Source organism: Osmerus mordax, chromosome 4, assembly GCF_038355195.1.
Source record: "Osmerus mordax isolate fOsmMor3 chromosome 4, fOsmMor3.pri, whole genome shotgun sequence".
NCBI lineage: Eukaryota > Metazoa > Chordata > Actinopteri > Osmeriformes > Osmeridae > Osmerus > Osmerus mordax.
Window position 1 is genome coordinate 20,177,119 of NC_090053.1, and position 14,360 is coordinate 20,191,478.

A 14,360-nucleotide genomic window follows, 5' to 3' on the forward strand; every position below is an offset into this window, starting at 1 on the left:
ATGCTGTCTGTGTGAAACTAGTGTTTCAGAAAGTCCTACCAAGCTGTCTGTGGGAAACTAGTGTTTCAGAAAGTCCTACCATGCTGTCTGTGGGAAACTAGTGTTTCAGAAAGTCCTACCAAGCTGTCTGTGGGAAACTAGTGTTTCAGAAAGTCCTACCATGCTGTCTGTGGGAAACTAGTGTTTCAGAAAGTCCTACCATGCTGTCTGTGGGAAACTAGTGTTTCAAGTCACTGTTTCAGTCACTCCCCTCCAAGTCACTGTTTCAGTCACTCCCCTCCGGCAGAAGGCTGCGGTCCATCAGGACCAATACCTCACGCCACAAAAACAGTTTCTTCCCTTCCGCTGTTGGCCTCTTCAACAAGGCCAAGGGACCACACTGACTCTAATGAATTCTTGCTTAAAACACACTGCTTTTTGCACTGCATTACAATAATGGTATCTTGTACATTTGTATTTTTTGTAATATTTGTATTTTTTTATTTTTATATTGTAATTTACGGCAACTTATATTTTATTTTATTGTATATTTAATTCTATTCTAATCCCACTTAGTACTGCTAGTTTATGTACCCTTAGTATAGATAGTCCACATATTTAAATTTTAGGTATATGTTTATTGTATGCACCTTCCTGCCAAAGCAAATTCCTTGTCTGTGCAAACTTTCATGGCGAATAAATACCATTCTGATTCTGAAAAAGTCCTACCATGCTGTCTGTGGGAAACTAGTGTTTCAGAAAGTCCTACCATGCTGTCTGTGGGAAACTAGTGTTTCAGAAAGTCCTACCATGCTGTCTGTGGGAAACTAGTGTTTCAGAAAGTCCTACCATGCTGTCTGTGGGAAACTAGTGTTTCAGAAAGTCCTACCATGCTGTCTGTGGGAAACTAGTGTTTCAGAAAGTCCTACCATGCTGTCTGTGGGAAACTAGTGTTTCAGAAAGTCCTGGCGCATAAACTTTCCATACCATGTTTTCCTCTTCTCCTATAGGCAAACGCGTTGATGTTTAAATGTTGAATGATTTATGCAGACAAGGTCAAGAAGGTCTTAGACGGCTTTAATCACCTCTGCTAATGAGCTGAATTGATTACCAGAGTAGACTATTTAAGAGCCCCGACACTATGGCTGCCCAGTAGCATGCAGGTAGTTACCGCCCTGGATACCCTCCCGAGGGAGGAGGGGCAAACCTAGAGTCCTGCTCCACATGCGAGGTGAGGCTGAGCGAGGGACGTGTGTGCTGCTCCACATGCGAGGTGGGACGCTGAGCGAGGGACGTGTGTCCTGCTCCACATGCGAGGTGGGACGCTGAGCGAGGGACGTGTGTCCTGCTCCACATGCGAGGTGGGAGGCTGAGCGAGGGACGTGTGTCCTGCTCCACATGCGAGGTGGGAGGCTGAGCGAGGGACGTGTGTGCTGCTCCACATGCGAGGTGGGACGCTGAGCGAGGGACGTGTGTGCTGCTCCACATGCGAGGTGGGAGGCTGAGCGAGGGACGTGTGTCCTGCTCCACATGCGAGGTGGGAGGCTGAGCGAGGGACGTGTGTCCTGCACCACATGCGAGGTGGGAGGCTGAGCGAGGGACGTGTGTGCTGCTCCACATGCGAGGTGGGAGGCTGAGCGAGGGACGTGTGTGTGTGTGGGATCCGGCGAGGCGCTGGACAGCGCTCTCTGCCTGGAAGATTTGTGTTCTCAGCCGATACGGCTTCATCAATACTGCTGCCTGGGTGGATGTGATGGGGGGAGGGAGGGAGGGGGGGAGGGATGGGGGAGGAAGGGGGGGAGGCAGACTTTGTGAGTGAGCACTTAAGCAGCTGCGGGGAAGAGAGTGATGAGGAGAGGTTCAGGGTCGGGGAGAAAGAGGAGAGAGAGAGAGAGAGAGAGAGAGAGGGGGGGGGAGAGAGAGAGAGAGAGGAGAGAGAGGGGGGAGGGTATAGAGAGGGGGAGGGTATAGAGAGGGGGGAGGGTATAGAGAGGGGGAGGGTATAGAGAGGGGGGAGGGTATAGAGAGGGGGAGGGTATAGAGAGGGGGGAGGGTATAGAGAGGGGGAGGGTATAGAGAGGGGGAGGGTATAGAGAGGGGGTAGGGTAGAGAGGGGGGAGGGGAGGGAGACGGGGAGGGATGTCAGGGGGAGGGCAGGCAGAAGAAGCGAGTGTCAGCTCTGTGTGGTGCCTCGTCAGACGCTGGCTGACATACAGCTCTCTCTCTCTCTCTCTCTCTCTCTCTCTCTCTCTCTCTCTCTCTCTCTCTCTCTCTCTCTCTCTCTCTGTGTCTCGCTCTCTCTCTCTCTCTCTCTCTCTCTCTCTCTCTGTGTCTCTCTCTCTCTCTCTCTCTCGCTCTCTCTCTCTCTCTCGCTCTCTCTCTCTCTCTCTCTCTCTCTGTCTGTGCGTGCTGCCATGTTTGTCCCTGGTGAGGTTTTATTCAGCTCACTCCTGCGACCGCTGGATGCGGTTATGACTGAATGTTATGTTTCCACTGGTGGAGCTTTCAGAATGAGTCATTACAAGTTTGACATGCGGGACTGCAAGTTAGACGTCCACTTTAACAAAACAGTTGTATTCATATAACATCATTTATAATATGAATAATTGTATCTATATATGATTTTTTAAATATATAATTAATAAATAATGAAGAGATACATGCTTGAGGCATGACATGACCAAGAGCAAGACAACTGAGTTAGTCACAATTATTTTGTATTCTTCCTTCCATCTTTGCATTATTACTACGGCCTAATCTGTAGGCTTCATAATAGATGCGTTTATAACTAAATGAGTTGAACTTATGTCATTAAATGAGTTCAAACCTACCATGGTAGCCTTCTAGCATTGCAACTGACTGCATGTAATCACATAAACCTGCTCCCACTGCTGGCATGGCTAGAATATGGAATCAACAACCAAATCATGCCAGGACAGGACTCCTCACTGGCAGTCTGGCTGAATGTGTCCATTATCATGCCACATATCGCTTACATCTCAGCCCCATCTCCATGTCCAGGCCCCAGAGGAAGCGAGGGAGGGCATTATTAGGGCATGTAATCCTGCGGCCGTGAGCCTGTCAGAGCATGTGAGGGTGAAGGGTTACAGCTCAGTCTCGCCCCCTGCTGGGCGACACCGGAGACAAAGGGACAGGACGTTCAAGTGACTTGACATACATAATATCATGGCATACATGGTACATCATAATATCACTGTTTCGTCCTTGTTATCCCCCTCGTGTCTCTCTCTCTCTCTCTCTCTCTGTTTCTCTTTCTCCCCTTCTTTCTATCTCTCACTCTCAAAAACAAGGGGCTGTAGCATGTGTGTCAGCACCCTTCTAAACATTGAAGTGGTCGGATCCTAAAAAGGTCCTGTAAGCGGCTCTATTGATCCCTGGGGTCAGCATGCTCTCTCTCCCCTGGGGTCAGCATGCTCTCTCTCCCCTGGGGTCAGCACGCTCTCTCTCCCCTGGGGTCAGCATGCTCTCTCTCTCCTGGGGTCAGCATGCTCTCTCTCCCCTGGGGTCAGCATGCTCTCTCTCCCCTGGGGTCAGCATGCTCTCTCCCCTGGGGTCAGCATGCTCTCTCTCCCCTGGGGTCAGCATGCTCTCTCTCCCCTGGGGTCAGCATGCTCTCTCTCCCCTGGGGTCAGCATGCTCTCTCTCCCCTGGGGTCAGCATGCTCTCTCTCTCCTGGGGTCAGCATGCTCTCTCTCCCCTGGGGTCAGCAGGCTCTCTCTCCCCTGGGGTCAGCATGCTCTCTCTCTCCTGGGGTCAGCATGCTCTCTCTCCCCTGGGGTCAGCAGGCTCTCTCTCCCCTGGGGTCAGCATGCTCTCTCTCTCCTGGGGTCAGCATGCTCTCTCTCCCCTGGGGTCAGCATGCTCTCTCTCCCCTGGGGTCAGCAAGCTCTCTCTCCCCTGGGGTCAGCATGCTCTCTCTCCCCTGGGGTCAGCATGCTCTCTCTCCCCTGGGGTCAGCATGCTCTCTCTCCCCTGGGGTCAGCATGCTCTCTCTCCCCTGGGGTCAGCATGCTCTCTCTCCCCTGGGGTCAGCATGCTCTCTCTCCCCTGGGGTCAGCATGCTCTCTCTCCCCTGGGGTCAGCATGCTCTCTCTCCCCTGGGGTCAGCATGCTCTCTCTCTCCTGGGGTCAGCAGGCTCTCTCTCACACACATGTGGGTGGGTGTGTGTGCGTAGCTTGTCAGGTTGCGTGTGTAAACTCTCTCCGTCTGGGTGTCTTTCTCTTATTGCATTTAAAGATTAAGCAGCAGGTCTCCAAGCCTAGCAGTCAGAGGTAGAGGACGGTGCAGCCTTCAGTGTTCGCTCAGACTCACTCTCCTGTTCAGGATGGCAGAGAGCAGATTCAGTGTTCGCTCAGACTCACTCTCCTGTTCAGGATGGCAGAGAGCAGATTCAGTGTTCGCTCAGACTCACTCTCCTGTTCAGGATGGCAGAGAGCAGATTCAGTGTTCGCTCAGACTCACTTTCCTGTTCAGGATGGCAGAGAGCAGATTCAGTGTTCGCTCAGACTCACTCTCCTGTTCAGGATGGCAGAGAGCAGATTCAGTGTTCGCTCAGATTCACTTTCCTGTTCAGGATGGCAGAGAGCAGATTCAGTGTTCGCTCAGACTCACTCTCCTGTTCAGGATGGCAGAGAGCAGATTCAGTGTTCGCTCAGACTCACTCTCCTGTTCAGGATGGCAGAGAGCAGATTCAGTGTTCGCTCAGACTCACTCTCCTGTTCAGGATGGCAGAGAGCAGATTCAGTGTTCGCTCAGATTCACTTTCCTGTTCAGGATGGCAGAGAGCAGATTCAGTGTTCGCTCAGACTCACTCTCCTGTTCAGGATGGCAGAGAGCAGATTCAGTGTTCGCTCAGACTCACTCTCCTGTTCAGGATGGCAGAGAGCAGATTCAGTGTTCGCTCAGATTCACTTTCCTGTTCAGGATGGCAGAGAGCAGATTCAGTGTTCGCTCAGACTCACTCTCCTGTTCAGGATGGCAGAGAGCACAGATCCTGCTGGGCAGACCGCTGTCCGTAACCTGAAGACCAGTCTAGGATCTTAACATGTTATGACTGTGTGCTGACGGCTTAGAGACCATACAGAAGTCGTAGACAATAAAACACATCTCTTAGTTGCATCATATTGGAAAGATTTACTCCACTGTTAGACAATGTCTGTCTAACAGACTGTCAAATGCTAGACAGTCTGACAGTCTAGAGGCACCAATGCATTCTGATACAGCCGTGGAATCCACATGGTCTTCATTCTCCCTGCAGACATGCCACATCAGGTCATCCTGTAGTCAGACCAGAGAGAGGTGGTCTGGCTTCACCAGCTGAAGGGAGGTTTTCAACCCTAACTCCACCATGAGCGACAGCTGCGGACCTAACCCTTAGGCGGGCAGGAAAGCCAATCCACTGGCAGGGGCGACATGTCTCATTATCTATCAGCACCAACAGACAGACTAATCCAGATCTGTGTTTGTGTGTGTGTGTGTGTGTGTGTGTGTGAGTGCTTGCATGTCCTTTGGTGTGTGTGCATGTGTCTGTGTGTGTGTGTGCTTGTTTGTACAGTTGCAGTATACATAAACACTGCTCTACCCCCTCAAAGGGGTTGCTATTGTAAACACACCATAATCTCTGTCCAATCAGCAGGGGCTGCTTCACTGAGCTATCTTAGTGACATTAAGGCTGTCCTCTCAGGGCTAAGTGTCTCTAACCTTCATCCTGCTAGTGTGGAGGCTGTCCTCTCAGGGCTAAGTGTCTCTAACCTTCACCCTGCTAGTGTGGAGGCTGTCCTCTCCAGGATGAGTGTCTCTAACCTTCACCCAGCTAGTGTGGAGGCTGTCCTCTCAAGGATGAGTGTCTCTAACCTTCACCCAGCTAGTGTGGAGGCTGTCCTCTCCAGGATGAGTGTCTCTAACCCTCACCCTGCTAGTGTGGAGGCTGTCCTCTCCAGGATGAGTGTCTCTAACCCTCACCCTGCTAGTGTGGAGGCTGTCCTCTCAAGGATGAGTGTCTCTAACCCTCACCCTGCTAGCGTGGAGGCTGTCCTCTCAAGGATGAGTGTCTCTAACCCTCACCCTGCTAGTGTGGAGGCTGTCCTCTCCAGGATGAGTGTCTCTAACCCTCACCCTGCTAGTGTGGAGGCTGTCCTCTCAAGGATGAGTGTCTCTAACCCTCACCCTGCTAGTGTGGAGGCTGTCCTCTCCAGGATGAGTGTCTCTAACCCTCACCCTGCTAGTGTGGAGGCTGTCCTCTCAAGGATGAGTGTCTCTAACCCTCACCCTGCTAGCGTGGAGGCTGTCCTCTCAAGGATACTGTCGCTATTCAATTATAATGTAATGCATTCACTTAGCAGACACTTTTATCCAAAGCAGCATACCATACAGGGGTATTTGAACCTGCTAACCCACGACTTACCTGTAACATAAACTAATTCTGTATCCTCCTGTAAATGCTTGTTGATCTGAACTGTTTTGTTGTAATATTGCTTATTAAATGCTTTTGCTTAAATGCAGCCTCAGAACCTTGGACTCCTTAATAACTATACACTTAAATAATATTGGACCTTAATTACTATACATTTAACTAACATTGGACCTTAAAACCCCTTGTTAATTGTAGAGTACAAAGTGTGCAGTCTAGCTTTTACACGCCACCATCACTCAGTGCTGTGCGTTCTGTCTGTGGGTGTGTTAGTGTGAAAAAAGTCAAGCCACCATCACAGGATATTTCCGTTAGCTTGTCACCGTCCAGTAAGAAGCTCTCCTTCACCTTCTCAGTATTGTGTTTGCTCAGGGCCCGACACAGGATAAGCCCATAACTCTGACTGCATGTAGCGTCAGCCTGTTGTTGTTGGCCAGGCACAGACTGGCCATTGTCGAAGCCTCTCAGCTTGTGGACTTGCTCCTGTCTCCTGGCACGTTATAAACATGTCAAACAGCAGTCTGTGTCAGATATAGCTTGCTTAGCCTCCCCCATGATTGTCCTTATATCTCTCCAGAGCCTTGTTTAACAGTACGAACGAGATTCTGTTCAGTGAAAAGAACATTGTGTTTCATGTGTGTACGGGCCAAGGGTGTCATTCCCTTAGCCGCCTCTAGAGGGCTCCCAGCGTCCAGACTGGTGGTGTTGAAGAGCCTCTTTGTGCTCTACTTCCTGGCGTTTTGTTTGACTGAAGAAAAGCATGATTTCCTGAATACCTTGGCACTTACGTTATGTTTACCTTTTAGAACGGAGCGTTCAGTGTGCAAGCATAGTCTGCTGACAAATACTTAGTCACAGGTCGTTGTTTGCTCATTCAACACAGCTCTAAGGACGTAGACTGCTTTTTTTCTAGCCGTAAACTGGTCTTGTATCTTTATACATGTGTATGTGTGTGTGTGCTTACTGCTTGGATCGTATAGATGTTTTATACAATCATAAACGGTTAAATGTTGGGGATCAACCATTTGACCCGGTCAGACCAAGACTCAGGATTCAACAGAGGCCTACAGAGTCCAGTGCATTCAATACTTAAAGACGACTAGGACCTGCGTCAGCCATTTGTTGTGAGAGAAAAGCCTTCCTAGATGTGTGATAAATCCTAACAGCCAATCAGGGATGTAGATTTGTTTTCTAATGTGGGGATGACAGATTTGTCTTTAACTGAGTATGTGGCCGTTCAATATTATTTACTTAACAAAAAGTGAGGGGGAGGAGCGGGGGGGGGGTATTCCTCCCTGTGTGATGAAACCTACGGCCATGTCATTGGCTGACACCGCTGCCTCACGTCAGGTCAGAGTGGACCACTCCAGAGGGCAAAGGTCACCATCTCTCATCCATCAGTTAAACACACACCACTTAGCTAATGAGCTCCTACCCCCCCCCCCCCCCCCCGCCCCCGCCCCGCCCCTGGGTATCAAGCTGCTGGCTTTAGGGATAAGAGCACACCACTGTTAAAGGCAGGGTAAATCATGTTTTTGAGACACACTTTTTGTTATTTTTGCAGACATAAACTTCACATCCTGATAGCAAACGAAAAATAAAAAACATCCGATATCTGTTGCCGTCGCAGGACTGTAATATACTCGACCAATCATTGCGTTCAAACCGAGTGCAGTGATTGGATGGCATTCGGACCAAATGCAATGAATGGACTTGCTTGTTGTCCTTCCGGTGGTAGTTAATGTGTTTTGGGGGAGTGTCTTGGAAGGTAGGGGTGGGATACATTGATTTGGATGCTTTCTTACTCAAGTCAAAATGGCAAAAAGAACCTGCTCTGCCTTTAAGTTTACTGTTAACGCGTGCACACACACACACACACACACACTGCAGTACTGAGCAGTCCCTAGTGTAGACAGCCCCAGTAAGCAGTAAGACAGCTGCTTACCTGTGCACCTCAGGGGAAATGAGCAGCGCTCAACAGTGTTAAAGAACAAGGAAGTTATTTTGTGCGTGTATGTGTGAATACTGAAGGGATGTGTGTGCTGTCTGTTCAATATGGGGTATACTGTATCCCTGAAAATTAGCTGCTGTAAGGCTGACCTGGGGCTAGCAGTCTGTCAATCAATCTGTCTGTGAACCAATTGCAAATTGCAGACACACGCACGCACACACACACACCACTTGGGGGCAGTGGTGTAGCTCCCTGGTGAGAAGAATGACCTATTGGCTGACACAGAGAGGACAGTCAACACACACCAGTCTCCCTTCCCTCTCTTCATGTCTGGGCCACCAATCAACACACCACCATCGCCCTCGTCATGCTGTGTGTGTGTGTGTGCGTGTGTGTGTGTCAGGTTTGTACATCGGCCTGTGCTTGTGTTTGGTGCGTATGCTTGCATAAGTGAAAACCCCTTGGCTGTTTGTCTGCAGGGGATTTGGATGGGGGGTGCGTTTTTGAAGTGTGTCTCCTCAGCATCCACCAGGCACAGGGAAGAAGTAGGCCGCTTTAAAGATAGCTGCCTACAGCCTCAATACTGTCTCCCGAAATATCTGCTAACAAGTGCGATCTTCTCCCCTGCTCTCCCTCTCTCTCCCCCCTCTCTAACTCTCTCTCTAACTCCCTCTCTCTCTCTCTCCCTCTCTCTCCCCCTCTCTAACTCTCTCTCTAACTCCCTCTCTCTCTCTCTCTCTCCCTCTCTCTCCCCCTCTCTAACTCCCTCTCTCTCTCTCTCCCCCACTCTCTCTTCTCGGCCTCTCTTTCTCTCGCCCCCTCTTTCTCTCCCCCTCTCTATCTCTTTCAGTCTCTCTCTCTCTCTGAGAGCAGGAGAAGGCAGGTCCATCACCCCTTCTCTCCACCTTCTCTTTCATTAAGGTTAGCTAAGTCAACCAAGCGTTCCACCCTGTGCAGATGTGTGTCAGTGCATCAGTACAGGACAGGACATGTGGACATGTGTTGTCAGGGAGGGTGTGGTGTTGCTCAGCCCTGCTAAGTAGCATGTGCAGAATGTGGACATGTGGGTATTTGCGTGTGCTTGTCTGGATTCCGAGGTTCCAAAATGGGTCTTTAGTGTCTGTTCTTAGCTTTCTCTATGGAAATGTGACATTGGGACTGTACCATTAGCGCCGTCTAACCGGGGGGTGTCCTGGCCTCGGTGAGAAGCTGGGCTATGAGGGTTCAGTGAGAAAGCGTAGATGCAAACCACTGTTGGGGCACATCCACAGAGACTGGAGGCTCAGGCTCATGTTTCCTCTGTGAGATAACAGGGTAGAGGATAAGGAATAACGTGCGTGTGTGTGTGTGTGTGTTTTTGTCAGTGTGTTTACATGAAGTGTGGGCGTGTAGGAGCATGTGTTTGTTTATTTCTTATCCACGGTTGTGTGTGTGTGTGTGTGTGTGTGTGTGTGTGTGTGTGCGCCTTTGACGCACACACACACACACACACACAGACATGCTGGTCCCTTGATGAGGCCTCATGTTCGTATTCCTGTGAGAACCCAGCCTAGCCTAGCTTGTGCCTGCTCTGGTGCACCCAGTCGGCTAACAGCTACAGGATATGATGACTGAAGTGTAGAGTGAGCTCTGGTTATGATGTGTATGGAAGCCGTGCGTCATGTACTGTGAAGCAAGTGCCTCATGCCATGGTTCTCTCTGACCCAAATATCTTTTGTGAATCTGGAACATTTCAACATTGAAAGCCTTCAGTGGTGACTGTGTGTGTGTCCGTGTGTTTGTGTGAGCATGGTGAGATTAGCAAGCAGTTTGTCGTGCATGCAGACAGTGCATACAGTTGCAATGCCATTGTGTGCAAATGGAGGCCGACTAGTCAGTTACAGTAACCTTAAAATGCCCCCCCGACCCTCACACACATATGCACACACATGCATGGACACACCGATATTGAGGTCAGAACAGGGAGAGGCATAGAGAGAGAGGGGGAGGGGGGAAAGAGAGAGGGGGAGCTATAGGAGGAGAGAGAGAGAGAGAGAGAGGGACAGACAGAGAGAGAGAAAGGGAGACAGACAGAGAGAGAGAGAGAGAGACAGAGAGAGAGACAGAGAGAAAGAGAGAGAGACAGAGAGAAAGAGAGAGAGACAGAGAGACCCCCTGTAATGGCACACCCTCTGGCTACCACTATCTTTTCTGTTCTGTCATGCAGAAACAAACCCATCTGCTGACAGAGAGCAAGGAGGAAGATCTCACCGAATCAGAGGAGACTGGTGGAAAGGATAGAGGGAGAAGAGGAGAGCTGGGGAGAGGAGGAGGACAGGGAGAAGGATGGCAGATCTGGAGGGTGGGGGGGGGCGTGCTGCGTTGCCCTGAGATACAGCATGTCGTAATATGGCAAGGGGGAGGAAGAGAGGGAGGACTACGCAGGGAGAGAGAGCGGGGGAGGAGAGGGTGCCTCAAGGAGAAAGGGTTTCATTTCCCTCCGTTGGTCTCAGCCCTCCCACCCCCCCTCTCTCTGGGCGGACATGGTATGCTCCGGCTCGCTCTGGGCTCTGTTGTTGTGCAGAGCTGCAGAGGGCCTGAAAGAGCCAGCTACTGCACTGCTGGAAGAGAGAGAGAGACACAGGCAGAGAGACAGACAGAGAGAGAGACAAACAGAGAGAGAGAGAGAGAGAGAGAGAGAGGAGGAGGAGGAGGAGGAAGAAGGACTCGCCGGATCGCATATTTATTTCATCAAGCCGTTCAAGAGGAAGCAGGGAGGCAGACGGACAGGAGAAAATAGCAGCAAACCCTTGAGAAAAAAGGGAAAGTGAAAGAGAAAGGGGTCAAGGAGGTGAAGGGAGGGAGGGAGGAAGGAAGGCAGGGGCTCGAGGAAGGGCGTCTGGGAGACAGGAACAGTGCTGTGTCTCCTCACACGCAGACACAGCACTGCACAGCTGGCCTTTTTTCCACTCTCTCCACCTCGGAGCTCCCTCCATCCTTTCTTTATCTCTGAGCAAGAGGAGGGGGAGAGAGAGAGGAAGAGGAGGAGGAGGAGAGGCTGCCCTCCCCCCTCTCACGCACACACACAGACACCCGGCACAGAAGGAAGGGAGAGAGCGAGGGAGAAGCGAGAGAGAGAGAGAGAGCCTGTTTCTTCGTTCCTTGCCGTCTCTCCGTCTCCCAGGCGAGCGAGCGGCTAACAGGCACTGCTCATGTCCGTGAACTCTGAGAAATCCTCGTCCCCCGAAAGGTAACGCATCTCCTTCCCTCTCTCTCTCTCTCTCTCTCTCTCTCTCTCTCTCTCTCTCTCTCTCTCTCTCTCTCTCTCTCTCTCTCTCTCTCTCTCTCTCTCTCTCTCCCCCCCTCTCTCCCTCCCTCTCTCTCTTCATCTCTCCCCTCTATCACTCTGTCTGTCTAGACCGTTCTGTGTGACAGTCATTTTGTTTTGTTCACCGGTACCCCCAACTCCCCCCCCACCCCCTTCTCCATCTCTCTCCGTCTATCTCTCTCTCTCTCTTTCTCTCTCAGTCTGTCACTGGCTTGTCGTCTTCTATTGTCTGTGAAGGTTGCAGGCAGCTGACAGGAGAGGAGAGGTGCATGTGTCTATTGTTGCACGGTGCCTTAACCTTGCCTCATACCTCTGCAGAAAAACGCCAACACACACACACACACACACACACACACACACAAACACACACAAACACACACAAACACACACAAACTAGTGGTGTGGCTCTTTATGGCACAGGAGCGCAGGGTGCTTACACAGCAAGCGTGTCAACACGTCAACATTAGCTAGCAGGCAGCGCCAGCTCTTCTCAGAATCAACATCAACAGTAGGCTAATCACCTGACCAGAAGCACCTGCAACATCACATTCTCCTCCTCATGTTATACCTCACACAGCAGGCTAGAGCATCACATCACCGGGAGACAAATGACCATCACGAGGTGATCATATCACATCGAAACACACCGCAAACTGCAATGCCAGCAGCACATATCCAAGGTTGCATTTTCAACACAAGTACACAAATGTGTGTTGTTTACCAAGTTGTGGTATTTGGCTGATAATGGCTCTACTGTGTTACTCTACTTTACTCTTTAACTCTATTCTTACTGCGTGAGTGTGTTCAGCCTCTGGTTTCCTCCATGCTTTTATCTTGAGTTTTCTGTTTTCCCCCCTTGTCTTCTTTGGGGGTTAGGTTGGTTTAGCTGCAGTTACATGGGCATGATATTAAGCCCTTTGTGGCAGCGCTTGTAAAAAGTTATACATTTGGTTTTGGTTTTTAAGAAACGTGATCTGTACCTCTACTGTGATAGTGGAGTCAGGTGGCTGAGCGGTTAGGGAGTCGGGCTAGTAATCTGAAGGTTACCGGTTCGAATCCCGGCTGTGCAAAATGACGTAGCACTTCACCCTACTTGCCTTGGGGGGAATGTCCCTGTACTTACTGTAAGTCGCTCTGGATAAGAGCGTCTGCTAAATGACTAAATGTAAAATGACTAAATGTAAATGATAGGGAATGCTGTTTCCACAATGAGAATGTAAGGAAAGGAAGAAAATATTTTTTGACGGCACCGAAAAAACATATGAACTGGAAGCGGTGTGTGCTAATGCCCAGGGACAGAGCCAGACCGTGTCGTCGGTAGATCCTTTAAGTCGAGCACCCTGAGAGAGGAATGACAGTGAAAAGGTCAGGTGGCTGAACGGTTAGAGAATCGGGCTAGTAATCAGAAGGTCGCTGGTTCGATTCCAGGCCGTGTCAAATGACGTTGTGTCCTTGGGCAAGGCGCTTCACCCTACTTGCCTCGGGGAGAATGTCCCTGTACTTACTGTAAGTCGCTCTGGATAAGAGCGTCTGCTAAATGACTAAATGTAAATGTAATGTAAATGTAAAAAGCTGATTATCACATGATGACATTAGAGGGTGCCTCATGATGAACGGTGCTACGTGCAGTGGGACACCACAACCCCATAACCTCTGACCACAGGGAGGCACCGCCCCACTATCTGGGGATAAATACAAATGTTCCCCACTACACAACTAAGTCATTTCAATATTGATAACATGCAATGAAGGCACCTGTGCTGATTATAGACACATAACAAGCGCTGTGAATTGAACGTAGGCTTTGTCCTGCAGCACAACATTTGGTGTCTGTCTGTCTGTCCCCCAGCAACTGCTCTTGAGAACATTTTTATGAAACTGTGCCCCCCCCCCCCCAAAGTTGATATCCGATTTTCACCCTTTTCTGACCCCACAAACACACACACCCCCACAACACAACCACAAACAGTTACTTTACAACTCGACCCCCACACGCAGCAACACAAGAGCTCAACCCAAGAGCACTGCAACACAACTCAGTGACTCGTTTTTGGTGTGAGGGCCAGCCAGAGCCAGGCTCCCTGCTCTCCAGATCCAGGCTCCCTGCTCTCCAGAGCCAGGCTCCCTGCTCTCCAGAGCCAGGCTCCCTGCTCTCCAGAGCCAGGCTCCCTGCTCTCCAGAGCCAGGCTCCCTGCTCTCCAGAGCCAGGCTCCCTGCTCTCCAGAGCCAGGCTCCCTGCTCTCCAGAGCCAGGCTCCCTGCTCTCCAGAGCCAGGTGGAAAGGAAATCAATGTATCCCACCCCTACCTTCCAAGACACTCCCCCAAAACACATTAACTACCACCGGAAGGACAACAAGCAAGTCCATTCAACAGCATTCACTCCAGAGCCAGGCTCCCTGCTCTCCAGAGCCAGGCTCCCTGCTTCTCCAGAACATTCATTGCACACACACTCATCCTCCTTCTGTCCTCATCACTCTCTTTCTTTCTGCTCTCTGTTATTTCTCATCCGTATATCTCTCTTTCTGATGCTGCCTATTTCGGAGTTTAAATGTTGTGTTCCCTCAATTCTTTTCTCATCAAGATAGTCTAGGAACTCTGATAACCATGAGTGTCAATGGCAGTCGTAGGCTGCATGTGTGTGTGTGTGTGTGTGTGTGTCTGTGTGATGTCAGTCACACTAGGAGCAGGGAG

General features: G+C 50.4%; 1 protein-coding gene across 2 annotated transcripts in view; it reads left to right on the forward strand.

Annotated features, from left to right (window-relative positions):
• srpk2 (SRSF protein kinase 2) overlaps positions 1-14,360 on the forward strand; it is a 43,587-nt gene that overhangs the window by 5,347 nt on the left and 23,880 nt on the right. Inside the window, exon 1 of one of the 2 annotated variants that reach the window (XM_067233977.1) lies at positions 10,946-11,590. The exons of the other annotated variant lie outside the window; for it this stretch is intronic. Coding sequence (XP_067090078.1) covers positions 11,553-11,590 — 38 coding nt within the window. The 5' untranslated portion in view covers positions 10,946-11,552. Of the gene's footprint in view, positions 1-10,945; positions 11,591-14,360 lie in introns of those variants that run through there. 2 annotated transcript variants of the gene reach the window in all.